General features: G+C 43.9%; 1 protein-coding gene across 4 annotated transcripts in view; it reads left to right on the top strand.

Moving 5' to 3' along the window:
* Positions 1–20,299, top strand: part of SLK (STE20 like kinase) — a 147,408-nt gene extending 127,109 nt beyond the window's left edge. For all 4 annotated transcript variants that reach the window (XM_082268245.1, XM_082268242.1, XM_082268244.1 and 1 more), the window contains 4 exons: positions 6,030–6,218; positions 7,533–7,658; positions 10,797–10,910; positions 19,325–20,299. In XM_082268245.1, coding sequence (XP_082124371.1) covers positions 6,030–6,218; positions 7,533–7,658; positions 10,797–10,910; positions 19,325–19,471 — 576 coding nt within the window. In that variant the 3' untranslated portion in view covers positions 19,472–20,299. The remainder of the gene's footprint in view (positions 1–6,029; positions 6,219–7,532; positions 7,659–10,796; positions 10,911–19,324) is intronic.
* Positions 20,300–21,641: the final 1,342 nt, after the last annotated feature.

Here is a 21,641-nt window from a genome sequence, read left to right as displayed (position 1 = left end):
GGGGTTGTGCTGAGATGGGGGACTGTGCTGAGATAAGGGGGTTTTGCTAGGAGGGGGGATTGTGCTGAGATGGGGGGTTGTGCTAGGAGGGGGGATTGTGCTGAGATGGGGGGGTTTTGCTAGGAGGGGGGATTGTGCTGAGATGGGGGGGTTGTGCTAGGAGGGGGGATTGTGCTGAGATGGGGGGGTTTTGCTAGGAGGGGGGATTGTGCTGAGATGGGGGGGTTTGCTAGGAGGGGGGATTGTGCTGAGATGGGGGGGTTGTGCTAGGAGGGGGGATTGTGCTGAGATGGGGGGGTTTTGCTAGGAGGGGGGATTGTGCTGAGATGGGGGGGTTGTGCTAGGAGGGGGGATTGTGCTGAGATGGGGGGGTTTTGCTAGGAGGGGGGATTGTGCTGAGATGGGGGGGGGTTGTGCTAGGAGGGGGGATTGTGCTGAGATGGGGGGGTTTTGCTAGGAGGGGGGATTGTGCTGAGATGGGGGGGTTGTGCTAGGAGGGGGGGTTGTGCTAGGAGGGAGGGGGGGATTGTGCTAAGAGGGGGGGGACTGTGCTGAGATGGGGGGTTGAACTAGGAGGGGGGGACTGTGCTGAGATGGGGGGTTGAACTAGGAGGGGGGGGGTTGTGCTGAGATGGGAGGGATTGTGCTAGGAGGGTGGGGGGATTGTGCTGAGATGGGAATTTGGGAGGTGACAGGATAAGCTTTGTACCCCAGTCAGTGTAGTTCTCCCTTTCCTCCAGCATGCAGACCTCAGATACAGCGCGGCACATCGCTGTGATCCTCTTCTTCATATGTCAGAGCGGAGGAGAAGCCGATTCCTATTCCTATTGCTTTGCACGGACAGCTGGTGGAAGAGATGCGGCTGCAGAAGCAGAAGGGGAAGAATATTACGGCTCAGGAAGGACACTGGATGTCAGATGGGACTATACAGAGTTTGTTACCCGCCCCCTTTCCACATTGCTTACTTTGAATCGGAGGAGAGGGGATAACAAACTCTGTATAGTTCGGATCTGACATGCAGTGTCCTTCCTGAGCCGCAATCTTCTTCCCCTTCTGCAGCCGCATCTCTCCCGCCAGCTGTCCGTGCAAAGCATTAGGAACTAATTGTCTTCTCCTCCGCTCCACCTCCACTCTGACTCTTTAAGGGGAGAAGTACCGATCTGACAGGAGTGTGTGAAGCCCGGCGAGAAGACAGAGAGAGCACATCCCGCTCTCTCCTGTCACAAACACTCCTGGCAGCGCCCCTCCACCTCCCATGACACAGACGCCCAGGGCAGCCATCCTTCCATCCATCCCACCCTCCCTTGTACCGGCTCTGGGTGAGATGATCGGCTTACCCCCTCCATCAGTCCTGCTGGCCGGATAATGTCAGCGGCGGATCATCCCGCTCAGCTTTAATTGTAATTGCCGCTCGCCGACATACACAGTCCCGCCTCCTAGCCCGGCTTCTTTGATAGACAGAACACGTCCTGGTTGGCCGGGTGTTCTGTCTGTCAAAGAAGCCGGGCTAGGAGACGGAACTGTGTGTCGGCGAGCGCGCGGCAATTACAATTAAAGCTGAGCGGGATGATCCGCCGCTGACATCCAATCGTTCGGCGGCTTTCCTCTCCTCTCTTCCCCTGACAGTAGCTCGCCTGACATAATTTTCCACTCGCAAAATGCGAGTAGGCGAGTGGAAAATTTGAGGGCTGTATATATATATATATATATATATAATATGTCCTGTTAAATGAGTCCCCGGGAATATCAGAAGCGACAATTTGAGAGACACATAAAGCCCATATAAGGGGCCTATTGATGTTTATTAGTTAAAAAAAAAAAGTAAAGATCCAACAATATGGAAAGACTTTCAAAAGAAATATATCAACTGGAGCAGATATATAAAAGAAAGTTAGCCCCAGGTATACAACAGACCTTAGTAATGAAAAGAGATCAGTTGAAAGATCTAATGAAACAGGAGACCAGACGGGTATTCAATAGAATGGCTAAAGATAGGTACTAATGAGGGAACAAGCCAGGGAAATACCTGGCAAGATTAAAATAAAAAAAAAAATGGATAAACTATATAGAGAGAATGAAAAACAGTGAAGGGGTGACAGTATATATGACAGCTGATATCGCTAAAGATTTGTATAGTTATTACAGTTATATTCAGTGAGGCAAAAAGAAAACAAAAAATACAAGAATACCCAAAGGAAGCGAATCTACCCAAAATGGCACCAGAAAAACTTTTCGAGTTGGAAAAACCAATAATGCAAGAAGAATTTATAGAGCAGCTATAAAGAATACAGAGACGGGAAAAAGCCCAGGACCGGATGGATATTATAAAAAATTTGGGGAACAATTAATACCAAAAATATGTAGGTATATGAATAAATTAGAAGAGGGAGGACAGATGAGGAAGGAATCATTGCAGGCATATATTACAATTCTACCTAAAGAAGGGAAAGATGCATTTTTGTGTTCAAATTATAGACTAATAGCGTTAAATACTGACCCAAAGCTATATGCAAAAATCTTAGCCTCTAGATTAAAGGAAGTAATGCCCAGAAGGAGCCATACAGATCAGACTGGGTTTATCCCAGGTAGGGAAGGCAGACAAAGGGGTAAGAACACTACTACCATTGCACAAAATAAAGAACTCTAGATCCCCAACTATACTTCTGTCAATAGATGCTGAAAAGGCTTTTGACAGGGTAGATTGGGGATTCATGATAGACACAGTTGTACATCAATGAATAGGCCCTAAAATGGCCCAGAGGATCAAACCCTTTATATAATCACCCTACAGCATTAGTAAAAGTAAATGGGAATCTATCATCACCCTTTGAAATGTATAATGGAACAAGACAGGGATGTCCATTATCACCCTTATTATATGTGCTGTCGCTGGAGCCACTTTTTTGCTAATATACGAAATAATGGGGACATACAGGGGTGATGATAGGAGATGAAGAACACAAAGTTGCAGCTTATGCAGATGACGTCCTGTTTTATATATCAAACCCCAGAATTATGCTCCCAAATTTAAAGGAACTGAAAATATATGGATAATAAAGGAACTGAAAATATATGGATGATGAACTGTCAAATTTAAAGATTAACTCTGTCAAATCAGTAATCTTGAATATAGTAGTATAGAGTAAAAAAACATTAAAATGCCTCAGGATAAAATTAACATCGTCCCTAAGGAATCTATACCAGGGTAATTACAACCCTTTGTAAAATGAGCTAAAAACAGAAATAAAAAAAATATCAAGAAGACCCTCATCGTGGGTGGGACGCATAAAGATGATAATACTCCCAAAAATATTGTACAAGCTTCAGATGTTACCAATTTCCTTGCCTACAACTCTTTCAAATAATAACGATAATGATATTAAAATATATATGGCAATAGAAGATGCCTAGAGTACAATTTTCCATATTAACTAAAAGTAAGGCACAAGGTGGATTAGCAGTACCATACATTAACAGCTTGTCGACCGCCCACAGTAATATTACTGTGGCAGGGCGGCTCCCCTGCGTCCAGTCATGCAGTACTACGTGACTGGAGTGCATGTGATTCCGGCGGTGCGCACGCTGTGTTTAGATGATTGCCGCGATCGACCAGGAAACTGAGAGAAGACCCGTCTGCATATGTAAACAAAGCAGGCGGATCTTCTGTGAGACAGGCAGGGACAGATCAGCAGTTTCAGCTAAGCTGAAACTGCGATCTGTCTGTGCCTGTCACAGAACCCCTACACACACACACACACACACACACACACACACACACACACACACACACACATTAACCCTTTTGATCACTCACGGGGTTAACCCCCCTCCCTGCCAATGGCATTATTACAGTAACAGTGCATATTTTTAGCACTGATTACTGTAGTAATGTCACTGGTACCCCCAAAAGTGTCAAAAATGTCAGTTAGGGCTCAGATCTGTCCGCCGCAATGTCGCAGTCCCGCTAAAAATCACAGATCGCTGCCATTACTAGTAAATTAACCACTTTTGTTGCCAGTGGTTTAGACAATAATGGCTGTGTGTTGAGTTATTTTGAGGGGACAGCAAATTTACACTGTTATACAAGCTGTACACTCACTACTTTACATTGTAGCAAAGTGTCATTTCTTTGTTGTTGTCACATGAAAAGATATAATAAATTTACAAAAATGTGAGGGGTGTACACACTTTTATTACAGCGCTACACACACATAATTTACAATATAACTGTGCAAAATATGCTAAACAATGCCGTGCATGCAATATATTAAAGTGCTAAAGAAATGTGCAACATGCTATAAGAAATGTGCAATCGATATTAGTGTAAATGAATCACTCATACAGTGCACTAGTTAATAAATGTCCATATAAAGTGCGTCAAAAACTCATAAATAATTTCTTCAAATCCAAAAGTACAAGACTTGGCAGCAAAAAGGTGCTTATAAAAGTGCTTGTGCTTCCTTCACCACACATGAATGGCCGCTCATCTCAGGGTTAGACCTGTGTTTCACCACAAGGTCTCATCAGCTGTTCCCCTGAGGGGGTATAATGAGCCACACCACCGTATCTGGAATCCTTCCTCTGAGTCACTTTTAATACAGGGCTAGTCTCCACTCATATGGCTATAACCAAGCTCATAAGTACTTGAAAAAAGAGGGAGAAATCTAGTGCTTGCTGTTTTTCAGCCTTGGCAGTCGTCCGGAAATGTGCCTTCAGGGGACATACCGGAGGCGTGTCCAGGGGCTGTGAGTTAGATAAGAACGACCGTCCCGTTAGTTAACTCCATCCCTACTAAAGAAGTTGATTGTTTTAAACGTATGACGTAACGCGTATAGGGGGTGGAGATCTCCAGTCAGGCGGGACTCCGTGGCCAGCTCTAGTAACAGATATGAGGAAAGTCTGCACAGCTCTATGTGCCGATTTTGTGAGTGGAATATTATTTTATTGCAAATAAATAGATTTTATGCAGAGAGCACTAGAATTCTCCCTCTTTTTTAAGTACTTATGAGCTTATATTTTTATATTTTTGTAATTCACCTTAAAAAATAAACAACTCTCTCCAGCCCTCTTACCTAACATGAGCTTGACTCTTCTGCTCAGGTGTTTACCTACCTGTTTGTAATGGTGGCAGCCTCTTCTAATGTTACCACCTATGTGCAGAAATCTTTTCTGGCGCTGGCTACGTAGTAAGCTCACTTAGACCTCATGCACAAAGGGCATTTTTACAGATGCTTTTAGGAGCATCAGGCGTTTTTTTTTTTTTTTTTTTTTTTTGCAGCTTAAAAACACCCCTCCAGGTTATTCTATGGCCTCGTGCACACACAGGCTTTTAAAAGCTGTAAGTGGCATAGGCGTTTTTAAGCTGTAAAAAAGAAACCCAGGGCCAGCGCATTCTGGAGCAGCAGCGTTGAGCTGTAAAAACGCCTAATGCTGCTAAAGGCTGCTTAACACCGCATACAGTGTTAGGTCACGTCAGACGTTTTTAGGCTGTAGTAGTTGGATTTGAGGTTGGAAAATAGAAGAGGGCAGAGAAAGGCTGCTAACTGTGGCTAAAACGTGCATTAACACCAATGCAAAATGCTTCCAAAAGCACGTTTTTACAGCTGCTTTTTCCTGGCATCCGAACTGGCTTTGCAGCTCGTTTTTTCAAATGCCCTGTGTGCATGAGGTCTTAGACTTGGATAGGGCTGCATTGCTTATCTAATGTAGAACTACAAACACATTCATTTAATTGGTAAGTTACTGCACATGCATTGCCAGAAAATATTTCTCCACCAAGGCTGTAAATATCCCAGGAAGGTTCTAGCTTACAGGGGGCTAGGGAGGGTGAAGTGCAGCAAAGAAAATTAATTGTATAGATGTGGTGAACTTACAAGCTTATCAGCTTAGCTTGTTGTATTAAAGTCCAAAACAACATGTGTTCTTAGATTGTATTATTTTTGGGTGACTTGAAACCGATTGTATCTCTCTGCTCTAGTTAGAGGTGGTTATCTAGGATCATATTCTACTAATTATGTTGTCATCTGCAGGAAATGGAGCAAATGCAAAGGTATAACCAGCGACTAATAGAAGAACTAAAAAATAAACAAACTCAGGAGAGGGCACGGCTGCCAAAAATTCAGCGAAGTGATGCCAAGACTCGTATGGCTATGTTTAAGAAGAGTCTGAGGATTAATTCATCTGGATCTCCAGAGCAGGACAGGGAGAAGATTAAACAGGTAAAGCTGTTGACACGTTGTTAGTGGTCTGTGAAAATAAAGTCTTTATTTTGGACTTTTTTTTTTAGAGTATATTGACCCTTGCATGACAAGACCAGTTAAAAAGCAAGTGATGCTCTCAACTGAGAAGCATTTGACTCATTATTGCAAGAATATTTTTCCAGTTTGTTAGAAAATGTGAGGAGATTGGGATGTTTTTCCCACTTCCATAGAGTAAAGGGAAGGTTGGAAAATACTGTGCATGCACTGCATTGTCCAGCCCTGAGTCCTGGCACTGGAGCCTGTAAAAGGATGGGCATATTTCAAAGATGATCTTTTTCCCACTTGTACTTTGCATAGAACTTCATATTGTAAAAGTCACACAATAGATAAATTAGGGGCAGTTTGGGGAGAATCTAATTAACCTACCAGTTTATATTTGGCTTATGGAATAAACTGGATCACCCAGAGGCCATACACACAGAGAACCTACAAACACAATACTGATGAGGTTCTTGAAGGACTTAAAGCGGAGTTCCGGCCACAAAATCGACATCGATTTTGTGGCCATCCGCTTGCTTTTCTTTACCTGAAAAGGAAATGGATAGTTACAATTTTTTTTTTAACTTACCTTGTTATTGTAGAAAGAAATACTCACTTTTCTTCCACTTCCTCCCTCGGCGGCCGCGGCCCGCGCCGTCACCTCCGGTTTGCAATGATTCCTGGGAGCTGAACGTCATCGCTCCCAGGAATCAATGCGACGGCACCGACCCCGCTCGTCACTTCCGGTGCGACGCCGCATTCCCTGCTAAACAGCTTCTGGGCATGCCGTATGCGGCGCCGGAAGTGACAAGAGGGGCCGGTGCAGGCGCATTCTGGGAGAAGAGGACACGGAAGAGGACGCAGAAGAGGATCGCGCTGGCTTCAGCTGCCCACATCAGAGATGGCAACGCTGGAGAAGAAATTTTAAAAGTGAGTATTTCTTCTTGCAGGTAAGTGCGAACCGGACAGATCAGAGGCTAGCCATTGTGGAATGTACTAGCCCTGACTGTCCTGGGGTATTTTCATTGAAATTTTTTTTTTTGTGGCCGGAACTCCACTTTAAGACCCTGGTTTGCAAGGCCTAACCTAAACCACCTTTCTGTTTTTTTTTTTTTTCAATTCTGAGTCTTCAGTAATGAAAGCATTAACTATCATTCGATAATATTACTTGTTATACATAAAAAATGAAGTTCATTAAATTGTTTATTTAGCCCATTTTAATGCTACAGTAATTTATAAGGCTCTACATTTTTTTTTTTTTTTTTAATTCTCTTTTTTTAATATTATTTCTAGTTTGCCGTCCAAGAAGACAAGCGACAAAAGAACGAGAGATTAGCTCAGCACCAGAAACATGAAAACCAAATGCGAGATTTGCAGCTTCAGTGTGATGCCAACATCAGGGAGCTGCAGCAGCTACAGGTTAGAACTGTAATGAGTTGTAGGTGTAGGTCTTGATTAATGGAAGCAACAGCAGGGTGCACAATGGTATATCCCTATAAATTAATAATCTATATTGGGGGAAAAGGAAGACGTTTTACTTGTATTTATTACCAGCTAAGTAGGCGAAAAACAAAGATGAAGGTGGAGTATACTTAATTAAGGCTTTCCTCACAAAGGCCTTTCTTGGTATGAAGGGCCATGGGCAAAGCACACACATAAATGTCTTTCCAAATGGAGCTCTGAGAAGCCTGGTTGTGTACTGACTTTATGAAGGTATATACTTGTATATGCATGAAGTATACTTTTCTTCAGCTTTCTCTGAGATGTTTTAATGATTCAGTCTTATGTGCAGGCTTGATAACACTATAAAATGTCTTTCACTTAAAAACTCTTCCCATAAGCACACATGTTTGTATTGCCAGAGCATGCATGATTATATTGGTGTAGGCACTGGCTTTGTTTTAGAGGAAGCAGTTGCAAACGACAGAAAATATCAAATACAGCTAACCAATATTTTCTGCAAAATCAGTTCGCTGTAGCAGTCCACATTGGTTTGTTGGCCCAATAGATATGAGGGTTGTCACAGATCTAGATACAGTCCCACCAGATGGAATGACAGCTATCTTCTGGCTATAAATACCTTAAAGACTTGTGTGGATAGTATCAGTTTGACATCCATTTAACATACTTTAACATACTTCTGAGGTCTTTCAATATTCATTGATAGGTGCATTTGACCTGCTGCATGTGGGTTTTGCATTCCTATTGACTTGTATAGGAATGCAAAACCCATTTTAACCACTTAAGCCCCGGAGGATTTGGCTGCTAAACGACTAGGGGGTATTTTGCGATTCGGCACTGCGTGACTTTAACGGACAATTGCGCGGTCGTGCGACGCTGTACCTAAACGAATTTGGCGTCCTTTTTTTCCCACAAACAGAGCTTTCTTTTGGTGGTATTTGATCACCTGTACGATTTTTTGATCATGCGCTATAAACAAAAAAAGAGCGTAAATTTTGCAAAAATAGCAATATTTTTCACATTTTTTATATGAAATTCCCCCCCAAAAAAAATGTAAAAATCAAAATTTTTTTGTTTTATGCTACCTATGTTTGGTAAAAAAAAATCGCAAAAAGCATATTTTGATTGATTTGCGCAAAAGTTATCGCGTTTACTAACAAAGGGAAAGATTTGTCATTTTTGGTTTTTTTTTAACGCGTAATGGCGGCGATCCGCGATTTTTTTTGCGGTACTGCGACATTGCGGTGGACAGATCGGACCCTTGACTGACATTTTTGACACTTTTGGGGTTACCAGTGACATTTCTATAGTAATCAGTGCTATATATATGCACTGTTACTGTAAAAATACACTGGTAGTGAAGGGGTTAACTTTATTTGGAAGGGAGGGGCTATGTGTGTCCCTAGGGGCCTGCTTTCTACTGTGATTGGCTTTGGCTTCAGCTGTATGAACGGTGATCAACGGTTCTACATAGTAGAACCGTATGATCATCTCTCATACACAGGGGAGAATGATAGGCAGCTTGTTTACACAAGCCGCCTGACTTTCTCCCTCTCCCCCGCCGATCGCAGAGTGAGCGGCGGACATCGGGTCCGCCGGTCACACGCGCGGGGGGGGGGTCCGTGACCACACGGGAGCGGTAGCGCGCTTGCTCCCTAGACCCTCACAAGCAAGCGACGTAGACCTACGTCTGTTTGCCTGTGAGGGGCTGACCGCCGACGTAGATAGTCATGCGGCGGTCGGCAAGTGGTTAAAGTGGTTGTTAACCCACTCTGATAAATTCATATAATCCTGTGTGTTTCCTAATAGGTGCTCTTGTCTCTGTGTTTTATAAAAAAAAAAAAAATTCCGGCTATACCTGATTTCAGAGCGGCGCTCACGTGTCTGGCCACCTCTCTCCTCTCCTGGTCTGACAGCTGCAGCAGGCGGGGCCGAGATTCCCCCGCTGATGTCAGTTGGGACGGGAGAAGGAGAGCGCCGGCCAGTCACGTGAGCGCCAAGTGGTGCTCTGAAATCAAATATAGCTGAATTTTTTTTTTATAAAACCCAGAGACAGGAGCACCTATCATTAGGAAACATACAGGATTATATAAGATAATAAAAGTAATTTTAGCAGCAGGAGTGGATGGGCGGGCAGGGAGAAAGGGGGGAAGAGGAGCACAGAGGACGACAGGAGAGCTGCGGCTGATGGAGGCATGTAAACTGACCACGGTGTCAAGGCTCAGCAGCCATGATAAACTGTGGTCAGTTTACAGAGGGGAGGGCAGAACCAGAAAGGATCAGCCAGGTTTTTTTAGGGTATACAGAGGGCCAAATTACACTGCACAGGCACTACTTTAAAGGAACGGAATCTTTTTTTTTTTACTTTTCTGTCGGCACAGGTCATAATTCACATGCTTGTAATTCTGCCATTATCCATTTCTACTGTGCTGTATGGGCAGCTCCGCATTGGGAAGGTGACAGTACTTTGTAGGCTCCAATTATGGAAACCCCATGTCACTCCCTGGCCATGTGCCTTTTCCTTTAGACTACTACTGAATGTCGCCCACCATTCACTCTTCTTGCTGTAAACCACCTTTGTATCTCCTCTTTTTACCCTTGATCAATCCTTTAGCTGCTATGTGGCAAATAACTATAAGACCCATTTTAGGGTTAGCACTATAGATGACCTAAAAAATAATTTTATGGGTACTAAAGACCAACACAAGTGTGGTAACCAATGTTTTTGGCATAAAAAGGCTGTAGTCCAAGCATTAAAGGAACTTTATAGTGAATTTGTATGCTTTTGACGTGCTCAGGGCTAGAAAAAAGTATTTCAGGTTAGGGGCAGTTGAAAAAAATAAAAAAATATTTTATGCAAATAATGAATCGTTTTATAAAAGATTGGTTTACATACTCGTGAAGATTAATCCAGGAAATGAAAATAAAAGAATTACCAAAACCATTCTAATTATTATTAAAAGTGTACCCTCCTTACTGTGAATAATGTATAATTTTGTAGCTTAAATATCACTTTTGGTATTTTTACTTTAGCAATGTTTACCATGCTGCCTGTTATATTCTATTGAACTACTGCCATCTAATTTTACAATTTAGAATGAAAAATGCCACCTATTAATAGAACATGAAACCCAAAAGCTGAAGGAATTGGATGAGGAGCATGTCCAAGAGCTGAAAGACTGGAGGGAAAAACTAAGACCACGGAAAAAGGTACCAAACCGCTGCACTGATGTGTGCAAACTTGCCTGCCATGCATTCTTTATTTTGCCATGTCATTTTGTGTATTTTCTGCTTGTGTCTATCTGTTACCTGCAGCAGAAAAGAAGTCTCCTGCTTGCTCTCTTAAAGTGGTACTAAAGGCAAAATCGCAAATGACACATATGATGCAATCTGTCATTAGCATTAGGAAAGCAGTCCTTGTTGTTCTGGGTCCCCCTGTAACTTGGTTTATTACCTCTTTATTTTGCTGTTATTTTTCAACTTTGTTTAACAAACCAAGATGTTCAGCAAAAGTGGCACTTAAAGGGTTGAAAAAACTATGTAGCAATTAACCACCTCCTTCCCAAGCATATTCTGACACTTGCATATTCTGACACTTACTGACACGCTGCTACATGTAAAAATCTACTTTTTTTTTGCTAGTAAACTACTTAAAACCCCCAAACATTATATTTATTTTTTTTGGCCCTATAGAATAAAATGGTGTGTGTTGCATTTTTTTATGTCACACGGTATTTGCGCAGCAGTTTTCAATGCAATTATTTTGGAAAAAAACACGTTCATGAATAAAAAATAAAAAAAACTGTAAGTTTAGCCCAGTTTTTATGTATAATGTGAAAGATGATGTTACGTCCAGTAAATAGATACCGAACATGTCACACTTTAAAATTGTGTTGCTTAAAATTCTCTATAGGCGACACTCTAAACTCTGGTCTGGTGGTCTGGTGCTAGAATTATTGCTCTCGCTCTGACGTTCGCAACAATACCTCACATGTGGGGTGCGATCACCTTTTACATATTAGTGCGGGAGTAACGTATGCGTTCGCTTTTGCACGGTGGAATGGTGGCGCTTTAAATTTTTTTTTTTATCTTGTATAAAAATGTTTTATTTTTTTGTACAAACTTTATTGCTATCACAAGGGATGAACAACATTACTTGTGATAGCATGGTCCATGACAGGTCCTTTTTATGGTGAGATTTGGGGTCTATTAGCCCCCCCATGCAGCCGATCCGTCTGATCAGCTGCTACTTTGGCCGCTGGTGGCCAGGTAAACAAAGGGGCGGAACTGGAAGTGGCGGATACTCGTCCCTCCAGGTTTCCAGGGTTACAGAGAGAGGGGAACGACGTCGGTCGACATCGCCTCCGCGATAGGACCAAATAGCCCGGGAGAGGCGTTGGCGGGAAGAGGGTGGGACCCACCAGCAAAATTAAGTGGCTAATTAGCCCCTCAGATCACTTCTGCCTTCTTCAGAATCGTCAGCTGAAAATAATGGTACCAGGATGATGCCTTTTTAGATGCAGGCATCATCCCGCTATATAACCACTGAAACCCAAGGACGTACAGGTACATCCTTGGGTGGGAAGTGGTAAAGGAGTGTTTACAGTGGTCAGTTCCTATTCATTTTAGAACACCTTTATACCAAAAGGAAACAAAAAATTCTCTTTCGTTCATTGATGGACACAGCTTCTGATATTTTTAACCATTGGGCTATACTGCCCCCTACAAGAGTAGGACCCTAGGCAGAAAAAATGTCTGTGGGCAGTTCTCAGGGTTATACTCCCTCTCTCTGCTATAGGTACTCAGATTTGTTTCTGCCTAGTCAGGAATAAGGACCTAGTTCCTTGCTGGGATCTCTGGTCCTGGCAAATTTTTTTCTTTTAGATAGATTTTTTTCTCCTGCTTTTTCTTGTGAGATCTACAATCAACTGCCGGATTGGACAACGGGCTATATAATCTAGATCCAGTGGTCACCCTAGTCTGGCCAGTGAGCGCGCGCAGACCTCAGCTCCACGCTAGGCCAGCCTCCAGATGAAGTCGCCTACGACTGAGTCTCGACCCATGACGCAGCGTTCCTCCTGGCCGACAGCCCCCAATTTCGATGGCGAGGGTTTCTGTCTGGAGCAGTGCTTGCCTGGTTCCTGGTATGATGAGTAGCTGTCCCCCCCTCTCCCCCTGGAAGGGGTTAGGGGTGGACATGGGCCCCTTCATGGGACGGTCGATCCCCCAGGTTCCTCTCCTTCTCCCGTAAGGCACCCCCTTCACTTGTCCTCCCCCCTCAGATAATGCTGGGGCTGTGTGGATGGTCTGGTACACCTCCCGGGGTGGGGGCAGGGCGCTATGATGGGGGCGCCTCCGGCGACCAGACGATTGGCTGTGAAGGGAGGGAGGGGGTTCCTGGTGGGGGCTCCTGCCTCGTCCTGACTTTGCCTGTCCTGAGGCTTAGGGATCCCTCCTGGGAGCCTCCTTGTGCCGTGCTGGGCTGCCATTTTCTTGCAGCCTTTGTGCTTCAATACATGGCGGCCATTTTTATGTATTCCGGCAGCCATTTTGTGGTGGTTTGCTATAGAAAACAGCGGCGGCCAAGACAGTGGAGCCCTATGAGCGGCAATTTCGGCGGTGGGAGCCCCTTCTCAACCCCTGGTTCTGACTCCTGGATCCTTTCATTTTCTGATTGCCATACGTGCAGTGCAGATTCTCCCGATGGCTGCGATGCCTGGTTTCTGTGCGGTGGTGAGTCTGGTGGGGTCCTCTCCCTCTCTGCTGAGGATTGATTGGGGCTGTATGACTGGCAACCAGGTGTGCTGCCGCCGGAGAGGTGGTGGTGTCCCTTTAGTAGTGTTTTACACTTTTTTGTGGGGTCCCCCTGGTGACTTAGTCTTTTAGAGCACATCTCCCCACCTGATCCCTTCTCTGAGGCCGTGGGGCCCTCCAGGTTCCAGCCATCCATCGACATACTGACGGCGGTCCTGGAGTCCTTTGTATCCCGAGTGGAGTTGGCTTTTGGTTGATGGGCTGGCAAAAAAGCGCCCCCTGCCTCATCAGTCCCCTTAGATCCTGAATCTGATTCGGCCGCTGCGGAAGTGGGTCACCCTGCATGGGTCTGCAAACGTGCCCTGAATCCTCAGATAGTGAGGAGGATTCCTCCACTTCTGAATTCGTGCACAAAAAGGTGCTGGGGAACGCACTCATTGTATCTGTGTGTGAAACTCTAAAGAAGGAGGACGCAGCTGCAGATGTGCAGGTTCCCTTTGGCACTCACTAGCCATCCGGAACAGCAAAAGTGTAACGTCTTTGCTGGGTTCCAGACCCGTGGACTTCCCCCGGTGCAAGACAAGTGAGTCCACTAAGTCATATGGTCCGGCTACAAGGTCGAATTTCATTCTTATCCTCCGGAAAGGTTCTTTCCTTCCAAGTGTGACTGTCCCTGGTCCGCTTACATGCTCTCTTTGGGGTGGTGCAAGACCTTTTACTTGAAGGGGTGATTGTCCCAGCTCCAACTTCGGAACATTTTCAGGGGTTTTACTCAAACCCAGTTACAGTCCCCAGAAAGGAAGGCTAGGTGCATCCAATCCTGGACCTCAAGGTGCTGAACTGCTTGTGCAGGTGCAGAAGTTCAGAATGGAGTCTGTTCGCATGGTGGTGGCTTCCCTGCATCAGGGGGATTTTCTTGCCTCCATCAACATCAAGGACGCTTACCTTTAAATTCCAATATGTGTCGGTCACCAGTACTTCCTCCGCTTTGCCGTGGGAGAGGAGCATTATCAGTTTGTGGTGTTAACCTTTGGTCTCGCCTCCGCTCCTTGGGTCTTCACAAAAGTGTTGGCCCCAGGGTTAGCTTTGTTACGTCAGCAGGGGATCGCGGTCCTGGGCTACTTGGATGACGACCTTCTTAGAGCAGAGTCTCCTACTGCGCTGGTGGAAAACCTGGAGATCTCCATACGGACCCTGAGGAAGTTCGGCTGGATTTTGAATCTTCAGAAGTTTGCCTTGGTTGCTTCCACGAAACAAAACGATCTGGGTCTGACTCTGGACTCTGCCTTAGCCAGAGTACTCCTTCCTCTGGACAAACTCCAGAAACTGCAGGCTGCAATTTGCCTCCTGCTCTCCAACAGATGGTCATCCCTCCAGACTTTCAAGTGCTGGGCCTTGATGGTGTCTACTTTCGAGGTGGTCCTGTTCACATGGTTCCATGGAAGAAAGATTCTGATCAAATGGGACAAGACTCCGCAGTCTCTGGACAACCAAACCCAGCTGAGCCAGGGGGCAAAGGGTGCCTGATCTAGTAGCTTCGTTCTCTGGCGCTCAGGGCAAATCTTTCCTCCCCTTATATTGGATGGTGGTCACCACGGATTCCAGCCTGCTCAGGGGGGTCTGAACCCTGGAAGAGTCCAGACTACCGATCAATATTCTGGAGCTCTGACCGATCAGGTTGTGCCTGGAGCATTGGATGGATCATCCCCAAGGATGTCCAGTGAGCATTCTATCAGATAACGACACAGCCATGGCTTATGTCGATCACCAAGGGAGCACAAGAAGTGTCCTGGTGGCTCTGGAGGTAGCTGGCATTCTCGGGTGGGCAGAATGTTCATTCCAGCCCTTTCCACCATACACCTTCCCAGAGTGGAAAACTGGCAGGCGGATTACCTCAGTCGGCAGGCGTTGGATCAGGGGGAATGGTCTCGCTATCCGGAGGTGTTTCATAAGTTGTGTCTTCAGATGGGATCCTCTGGCGGACGCCACAGGCACACTGGTGGGCCCGTGGGGCAGTATCATCTGATTTACGCCTTCCCTCCTCTCAAGCTTCTGCCAATACTTCTTCGCAGGATAGAGGCAGAAGGGATTCCAGTCATCTTTGTGGCTCCGGACTGGCCTTGCCAGACTTGGTACGACTTGGAAGCTTCCTCTCAGGGAGCATCTGCTGTACCAAGGGCCAATCTTCCACCCTGCATTACAGTTACTGGCTTTGACGGCTTGGCTATTGAAAGCCAGATACTAAAGGATAGGGGTTGTTCTGTTAAAAGCTAGGAAATCTACTTCTAGGAAGTTCTACTCTTGTACGTGGAAGACATACATCATGTGGTGTGAGTCCCTTGAAGTTTCATCCTCGGTCCTTCTCAGTGGCTCGGATCTTGACCTTCTTTCACGGGGAGTTAAAAAGAAATTGGCCTTGAGTACCATCAAAGGCCAGGTGTCGGCTTTGGCAATCTTCTTTCAGCGACCCTTGACCACACACTCCTTTGTGCGTACCTTTCTTCAGGGTGTTCGCCATTTGGTTCCTCCAGTGTCTCCTTTGCTGCCTTGGGACCTCAATTTGATGCTTTCGGCCCTCCAGAAGTTTACCATTGAGAAGCTTCAGTAGATTCCCTTGTTTACGCTGTCTCAGAAGGTGGGAATGAAGACGTTTGGTTAACTGGCAGCGTTATCCTGTCGTTCACTTTACTTGGGGGTTCACAGTGATAAGGTGGTTCTTCGCCACTGTCCGTCATTCCTTCCAAAGGTTGTCTCTGATTTCCATTTGAATGAAGACATTGAGTTGCCTTCCCTGTGTCCCAGGCCAAAACATCCTAAGGAAATTTCTTTGCATACCTTGGATGTGGTTCGGGCAATTAGGGTGTACCTGGCCACTATGGAATCTTTAAGGAAATCAGACTCGCTATTTTTGCTTACGGATGGGTCTCGGACAGTGTTGTCCGCTTCCTCTGCGACCATTCCCAGGTGAATCAGACAGACGGTGATTCAGGCCTATTCCATCAGGGGTCAGGTTCCTCCTTTCCCTATCAAGGCACACTCTACTTGGGCGCTCAGTGCCTCCTGTGCCTTCTGTCATCGGGCATCAGTAACGCAGGTTTGCAAAGCGGCCACCTGGTCGTCTGTGCACACTTTCACAAAGTTCTATAAAGTGGATGTATTGGCATCTGCTGATGCCTCTTTTGGCCGCAAGGTTTTGCAGTCTGCTGTTTAGAGGACTTGGTCCTCTTTGAGGGTGTATTGTTTTTTCAGGTGGGCTCCAGTTTTGGTTGAGTCCCTGTTGTCTGGTTGGCTACTGTTTTTAACCTTGGGAATTTTTTGCTGTTCCCACCCCTCATGTTTAACACTGCTTTGGGACTGTGTCTGCCAATGAATAAAAGAGAAAATGGGTTTTTTGACTTGCCGTAAAATCCATTTCTCTGATGTTTTTTGACGGACACAGCACCCACCCCTCTGTGGAGTTGTATTTTCTCTGACACTGCTTGTAACAAAACGGAGTACCTATAGCTGAGAGAGGGAGTATATCCCCTGGGACTGGCCATAGGCATAGCCAGAATTTTTCTGCCTAGTGTCCTACTCCTGTAGGGAGCAATATAACCCAATGGTTAAGAATATCAATGAACATCAGAGAAATGGATTTTACGGTAAGTCAAAAATCCCATTTAACTGCGTAAAAGGTGCTAGCTGGAATTTAGCTTTTTTTTTTGCTAGTATGTAAACTCCATATAAATCTGTTAGTCCATCTAATACTGCTCTCTCCAGACAGTGCTTCTGTCCAAGGGTTTCCATTGCTCCCCCACAGATAGAGGAGACACCCTAAGACAGAAAGGGAGTTATTGGCCTGATTACCAGGTAAAAATTCAGCCCCCACCCCCCAAAAAGAAGGAAAGCGAGAAAAACGAATGCAGTCACCACTTCTAACGATTGGTTAAGCTGCATTGTATGAAATTTTAGTTTTTATTTTAGATACTTTTAAAGCTCTGTGATTAGCAGGCACACATTCTCACTCGTTCTCTCGCTTTCAAGAGGAAGAAATGGGAGATCAATTAATTGTAAAATCGAATAATGTGTTAAAGGCTTAATTAAAAAGCCTAGTATTTTCTGTCAACTAATAAAAACACAGCTGAATGAAGTCAAAGGGAGGACCCCCACCCCCTTTCTCCTCTAGCTCATATGGGTGAATAAGAATTTCTGGCTAGAGAGTGGCAGTTAGGGGGGGGGGGGAATTAGCACCCTGCTTTACAGGGTTTGCTCACCTTTATTGAAAAACTGCCTATGCAGATAAGAAGGGACATCTGTAGATAAAAACAAATTGTGCAGCTCTGACTAAAGTTGAGTATTGCCCTTGCTATAGGTAAAGACCATTTACGTGCCATCTGAAGCCCAGCTGAATCTTCCCAGGATGTTGAGGCTTAGACGTTACTGCTCACTTCCACCATCACAGGAATGAGCTCTCAAATGCTGAGCTCAAGAGCTACTCCATCAGGAAAGAGAGAGAGCAAGTGAGGAGGATAGAATCAGAGAAAAGGCTCCCTTCTGTGATAGTGGAGGTGAGCAGTAATGACTAGGCCTCACTAGGCGATGTCCTAACAATGTCCTGGGAGTTTTCCAGTCAGGCTTCATTTGGGCACGTAAATGGCCTACACCTATAGCAAGGGCATTATTCAACTTTGTAGACAAAAACAACCTGCGCAGCTTTGACTAAAGTTGAATATTGCCCTTGTTATAGGTGTAGGCCATTTACGTGCCTCAAGAGGCCTGACTGGAATACTCCCAGGATGTTGCTAGGATGTCACTAAAGCCTCGTACACATGCAACGAATTTCCGCCGACCGGTCGTCCGTCTTTTGTCCAGAGTGCGTGTCTGTTGGTTGGAATGTGCTCTAGACTGCACACGAATTTTCCTGCATGACAGAATTCTACTTCAGAAGTGATGTCATGTGTTGGATTGCGTTCTATGTGTTCTTTCATCTCTGAGCATGCCTAGTCTTTTCCCCATCGAAATCTGTACTAATGAGACGAAAATCGGACATGTTTTGACGGTCGACAAAAATTATATAGCCTGCACACCAGGAATTTTTCGGCCGAAAAGTTGGAGTCGGTTGTCGGAAGCACCATACTAACAAGCCGAAAATCAGCAGATCGGTCATCGGATGAAATTTCCCGGCCAAATTTCTTCTCGTGTGTACGGGGCTTAAATGGGGCCTAGTCATTTCATGCTCACCACCATTACCAGACTGAGCTCTCAAACACTGAGCTCAGAGCTCCTGCATCAGGGAAGAGAGAGAGAGCATGTGAAGGGGTTTGAATCCGAGAAAAAGCTCACTCCTGTAATGGTGGAGGTGAGCAGCAATGATCTTGCCTCACTTGGCAATCTTCAAACTCTTTTCCCTGTATGGGAGGATCACATTAATATGGTCCGGCAAGGAGGTGATGAGAGCAGAAATGATGTCTTAGGTCTGGAACGCATGGGGCGCCCGCATTCCAAATAAATTTTACATTTTTTGGGTTTGGATATTGTGGAAATGAGTTAAAATTATTCCAGGGTTTTTATTTCTGCCAGGGACTCTGTTGGGGATATTTCCCTCACTTTCCAGCCCCTGTAATACTAGTGCAAAAATTGGGGTGAGCGGTTGTCATTGGGACCAGGAGAGGTACAGGATTCAACAACAATGTTGTTAGACTTCGTAATCCTTCCCTGCTTTTTTCTAATTGCTTCCTGTGTTTAAAGGAAGTTAAATTAAATCAACTGGCAATTAGTTGCAAAAAAAAAACCTCATTCAACATCAACAATCAGTTTTAATAATAATTATTTTTGTGATTTTCTTTTTTTTCCTGTACTTGCAAAATAATGAGATGCTTTTTCACTTGCAGGCACTTGAAGAAGAGTTTGCAAGAAAACTTCAGGAACAAGAAATGTTTTTTAAAATGTCTGGAGAGTCCGAATGCCTTAATCCTACAACACAGAGCCGAATCTCTAAATTCTATCCTATTCCAAGCATGCATTCTACTGGCTCTTAACTATGTTCTTTTTAGAGATTGTTTTATATACTTCAATCTCAGCCATGTCCTTTTTGGAACTTTTTCAAATAAGCATGGATAGATTTTTATTTTATTTTTTCGTAAGAATCTGTTTTAAGGCTGGTTTTTTTTGTTTGTTTTATAAAGTAAATATATATATATATAAATTACATAACCTAAATTAAATATACTTTATTGTTTTGTACAGCTAGGACGCAAAAATCCTGTGAAGGCCGCTATGCTGTTTGCTTGTATTGATGCAGAAATTATTTGGCCATATTTTGTATCATAATTAATATGCAAGAAAAAGAAACCTTTTAGTGTATCTTTACAGGGGGGAACTGTGTTATCCAGTCCTTGAATCTGGTTAATCAGCATTGAACGAATTAGGGATAATGTTTAGCTTGTCATTAGGAGTTTTCCAAATGATTTTAACTTTCAATTCATTCAGTGGGTCTTGATATCTGCATTTTCAAAAAAGATGGTGTGATCCCCACAGCAACCAGTAAGATTATTCCTTTCATTAAGTAAGCAGCACAAGAAAAATAAAGGTAGCTATTAACTGCTTGCTATGGAAATATACTTTCCTTTTAAGACTCATTGAATACAAGACCTTATTTATTTTTCCACTTATACTGTATTTGTAAAGCAGTTCACTGCTGATATTAGTACTTTTATGCTGGAAGGCGCTAACACTGTATATTGCACTGTAATGTGCCGTTATGGAATTACAATGCAGACATTTGCTGCAGTTAGGCTTGATGCAGACTGTCTAGTCGGTTGTACTTGGATACCTATTAAAAATTCTCTCATATTTCACAAGTCTGTTTACACAGGTCCATTCACACCTGCAAATGCACTCTGCCTCCAATTAGATTTGAGAACCCCAGCGATAGGCAGCCCCCTTGCGAGTGATCGCTGCATGAGAGATTACATACGAGTGGCCACGTTTAGCTGAGGGATCCAGCAGCCTCCCATTGCTTTCAAAGGGGCTGCCTCTTGCACCTAATTGCGGGAAGCCCCACTGGGGTTCTCACATTTTTGGAGACAAATGTGAATGCGCCCTTACTTTGTGCCACTGTTATCCACTTTGTGGTATTATTTAGGCCGTATTCTTTTCTAAAGCAAGTTGGAAATGGTGTCTGGTCTCTACAGGTAACACTGTCTTCATTTGTAAGCATCTTGAGAAAACTAGACACATAGTGTTTATGTTATAACCTATAGCAGCCAATCAGATCCCCCGCTTTGCCCCTTTTTTTTATTTAGCTGATAGTAAATTCATCTGGTAGCTATAGGTTAGCAAGCATTGTTATTGATTTAGGTCCTGTATTCTGTTGAGCTTTATTTCAAAGATGTCAAAAAAAAGTCTGTGCTTTAAATTGTGATATAGAATTTGCTAAAAAAAAAAAATTGGTGACATTTTGATTTGAAATAATGGAGTGAGATAAGGAGAGAGGTATTTTGTACACAGCTTCCAAAGGGAGCATTTAGTTTTATTCACATTGCTTCTATGAGAGCACATTTAAAACATATTTAAAAGGTTAAATGATTATTTTTTAAATTGACTCCCTTAGAGACACGTTTATTTCCAGACTAGGGCATTCTCAGTGCTCTGGTTTAAGTTAAAGTGTCTGCAGTGGGTTCAGAGTTGCATGTTTTATTGGTTATGTCGTTTACTTGTTTAACCAGCAAAATGCCCATTTGCAAAGCACTCCTCGTTTTTTGCACTAAAAAAGTTAACTGCAAGCACATTAGAACAACACCCATAACCATGTTTGTTGTTACTTTTATATTTTGAAGTACATGTGTTTTTTATATGCAGTTGAGTTAGTCTTGTGATAACCCAAACAAGTAACTTATTAGGAGCCAGTGTATAAACACAGTCAGCCATTTTGTAAGCTAGAATGATGGTCTCCTTTTTGTGGGGTAAAAAATAATTTTTAAGAATAAAAAAAAAAAACGAGAAAACCGGTGTTCACATGGAACCGCTGTCATTTGTGTGGACTTTAAGAGCACAACATGAGACATATATCAACTATATATATATATATATATTGATATATATATATATATATATATGCGCATATATGCAAATTTATTGAATATTCCTTAAAAACATATCTCAATAAAATGAAGAGACTGACCCCCATTAAGAGCTCAGCTCATACAT

Source organism: Pelophylax lessonae, assembly GCF_965119305.1.
Source record: "Pelophylax lessonae genome assembly, chromosome: 9".
Lineage (NCBI taxonomy): Eukaryota > Metazoa > Chordata > Amphibia > Anura > Ranidae > Pelophylax > Pelophylax lessonae.
This window is presented reverse-complemented; position numbering and strand designations above follow the sequence as displayed.